Source organism: Protomyctophum parallelum (assembly GCF_964188405.1).
Source record: "Protomyctophum parallelum genome assembly, chromosome: 22".
Lineage (NCBI taxonomy): Eukaryota > Metazoa > Chordata > Actinopteri > Myctophiformes > Myctophidae > Protomyctophum > Protomyctophum parallelum.
The window spans coordinates 20,535,250-20,538,747 of record NC_139714.1 but is presented as its reverse complement, the minus strand read 5'-3'; the positions used below and the strand labels follow the sequence as shown (position 1 = coordinate 20,538,747).

Genomic DNA, 3,498 nt, shown 5'->3' with positions numbered 1-3,498 from the left:
GACAACCGTGGGCCCGGCTGCGACTCGACACCAGGCACTGCACTCACTGTGGTGGGGTGGAACGCGTGTGTCGAATTTACGTGGATTACAAACATACAGACGTACACACAGAGACTTGGTGCATAGTTAAATGTACACCTGACCAATGCCCAAACATGGAGCTCTACACTGACGTAATCAACAGTCGACGAAGATATAGGCAAGTGATGTATTTTCCTGCTAAGCATTGGCCTCACGCCTCTGCCACGAGGAGCTGTGCAATGGAGAGCCAAGGAGTCGTGTTCACGTTGGCGTACATAGCGTTCGCCTTCTGCTTCGTGTTCACTCCCAATGACGAGTTCCACGTGGGTGTCGTCCAGGGCATGCTGTCGTCCTGGCTGGGCAGCGAGGGCGCGGGTTTCGTCCAGCACCACGTCAAGAAGACCAGCCTCACCTTACTGGTGCACCATGCACTGCCGTTGCTCTACTACATGGGCATGTGCGTCGCCGCTCCCGAGAACACCCTCCATCAGGTGAGCGCTGGGTGGCAAGCCTTCCTTCTCCTCTCCCTATGCCTCCTGGCGGCCGGCCTCGTACGCGTCGTCCACTGGTCCCGGCGCCGCTGGTCCAACCATCCAATCAGCCGGGCGCTGCAGGCCCATGCCGCAGGCCCCCACTCCGACTGGGGCGGTGTGGCGGCGAGCATCGACGCCGAGTTCAGGCGCGTCGACAAGTTCGCCGCCGGGCCCCCCGGATCGAGGGTCATCATCACCGACACCTGGCTTTTGAAGGCGACGACCTACCACGTCCACGTGGCCCTGCAGAGCAACAGCCAACTGACGGTGACCGAGTCCCGGCGATGCCCGCCGAGCCCGGACCCGGCCTCCCCCACGCAGATGCTGACTCTAAGAGTAGCCAGTAGCAACCCCGCCGTCAAGCCCTTCGACATCCGGCTGAGCTCGACGGAATACGTGGAGGCGCGGGAGAGGCTCCGCGCTCCCGTCAGCAACGCGGCCGACGTGGCGATCCACCAGACCGTCAGTGACCTCTTCCTGGAGACCTTCAGGGTCGAGGTGGAGCTCAACCGGCCCTACGCGCTCCCCGGCGGCCAGGAACTGGAGCCTTGCATTGGCTGCATGCAGGTTCCGGCAGCCACCAAACTGGTGAGATGCTGCCACGAGGAAGGCAGCGACAGCGGTGAGTGCCAGCAGTGCTTCTGCAGACCCGCGTGGTGCGTACCCTGTCTGGGCAGGTGGTTCGCCAGCCGTCAGGACCAGCGCAGGCCCGAGACCTGGCTGGCCGGCAGAGTCTCCTGTCCCACCTGTAGAGCAAAATTCTGCATATTGGATGTCTGTCTGGTTCACTGACTACAGCACGCACACACACACACACACACACACACACACACACACACACACACACACACACACACACACACACACACACACACAGACACACACACACACACACACACACACACACTTTTCATTCTACTCACAACGAAATAACCAGATGTGAAACTCACCTAACACGTTAAGCTCTTCCATGCTTCGATAGAGGCCTTCCAGCTCCTGCTCAAACTCTGGCTCCTCCGTCCCAGTTTCGATGGGTGGCTCCTGGCTCAGGGTCCACTACTGGCTCAGGGTCCTCTTCTTCTCCCGACTTCTTCAGATATTCCTCAATTAGCAACTTTAAGCCCTGGACATCCTCACCACATAAATTAGCCAACTCACGCTGCTTCTTCACGGCCAATTTGCTCAGCCTTTGAAAGACGGCCTTCTCTTCCCCCCCCCCCCTCATGCTGTAATATGCTGTTCATAAAATAGGTAAAGGATGACAGTTGGGGCTCTCTTCCTCTGAATGCCGTAGCTGGCGTAGCGGCTGCAGCACAGGTTGGCAGGCACAGATTTTTTGGAGAGATGGTGGAGAATATGGATAGCAGAAGTTTTTCAGATCTGACTCCAAATGTTCAAAAGAAAAAAGACTGCAGATCCTCTGTTGATGACCTATACATCATGCAATCACTGTCATGCTTACAGAGGTTTTACATTCACTTTCAATTACATCTAGAATCTTAATCTTGACCTCTTCTGCTAGATTGTGATTCAGATTTCTTTTAGCAGCTGTCTTCCATTGATGATGCAGGAGCTGGATGTTGGTTACAATCCCAGCCTCTTCTGGCAGGCTAACCTTGGCAACCGTTTTAGAAGGGTACTGTATGTGGTGATTACTTGAAAAATGAAGGAAATATTCCATCAAACATAATCCCAGTATCACTAATTTCCACCACTAGGCCAGTTAATCTAAGCTAAAAAGGGCCTGACCCAAAATAAATTTAAAAAGTAATCGTTCAAGGCTTTTTACAGGCTATAGTGTTCCGGCGGAACTCTATAGAAATTAAACGGTTAAACAGAACCACACAGCGCGGAAATTTGACGCTTTGTCGTCACGTGTCACTGTTCTAGCGCTCCTTCAGCAGGCTTTGCTTCTAAATGTCAGTGCTCTTGCGGCCATATATATATTTTTTTTAAGATATTTTTTTGCGGCTTACGCCTTTTATTGATTTTTGAAGGGACAGACAGTAGGCTGACAGGAAACGGGAGAGAGATGGGGGGATGACATGCAGTAAAGGCCGTGTCGGGTCCGGGAGTCGAACCCGCGGCACACTGCGACTGGATTACCAGTCCGGTGCCCAGACCGTTACGCTACGGCCTGGGCCTCTTGCGGCCATAATTGAGTCTTTTTTCACTTTATCCCTGCCGTTTGGTGCCCCCCCAGGGTGCCCTCCTAAAGTCCTTCTGTACACCGTCACAGTAGCAGATCCACGAGCTCGGAGCCGTGCTTTGAGCTTGTCAATGATCTGATACTGTGTTTTGAATTTGAATCCTGAAAAGTAACCATTTTGGACACCCGACAGCGACAATAATAATTCTTCCCCATTTTGTGGATTTATCTCACTGCTCAGATTCCACCTGAAGCATCACTTTCCATCTCTCCAGAGAAAGATGGAAATCTGAGGCCCCTGTTGACTGTGACGTGTGTGTATAGTCAGTGAACTAGACCAGGGGTCTTCAAGAGGGGGTCTGGGCAGGACCCCTAGACGGTCCTTTTCGTGCAAAAACGAATGCTTGGAATGGGTTCAGAATCATGAACACCCCCTAGTTTGACCCCTAATTTGGCCATAGACCCCCTAGTTTGGCCACTTTCCCGAATATGCCCAAATGTGTTGACCTGGTACCCCAACTTTCAGCAGCTGTCAAGAATTCCCCTAGCGTGGTTGAATAGAAACCAATCATACCAATGTGGGATATGCTAGTAGACTAGACACCTTTACAAAACACATTGGTGAAGAAAATTCTTGGTAAGAAATGTATTCCCAGATTTGACATTATACTGATAATATTCCCTGACTATTTACATTCTCCGTGTATGAAACAAGTGTTGTGTGATTGGTCGAAAGAATATCGTAACTGGGGGAAATACATCTGACAGATGTTCCGGACGACATGCACTTCCGCC

The 3,498-nt window shown here is 52.3% G+C and overlaps 1 protein-coding gene across 1 annotated transcript; it reads left to right on the top strand.

Annotated features, from left to right (window-relative positions):
- Positions 1 to 260: 260 nt before the first annotated feature.
- LOC310853337 (E3 ubiquitin-protein ligase TM129-like) lies at positions 261 to 1,346 on the top strand (the record flags this gene model as incomplete). The annotated part of the gene is made up of 1 exon (XM_083757646.1): positions 261 to 1,346. One exon carries the CDS (start codon positions 261 to 263, stop codon positions 1,344 to 1,346), a length of 1,086 nt encoding a protein of 361 aa, XP_083613772.1.
- Positions 1,347 to 3,498: the final 2,152 nt, after the last annotated feature.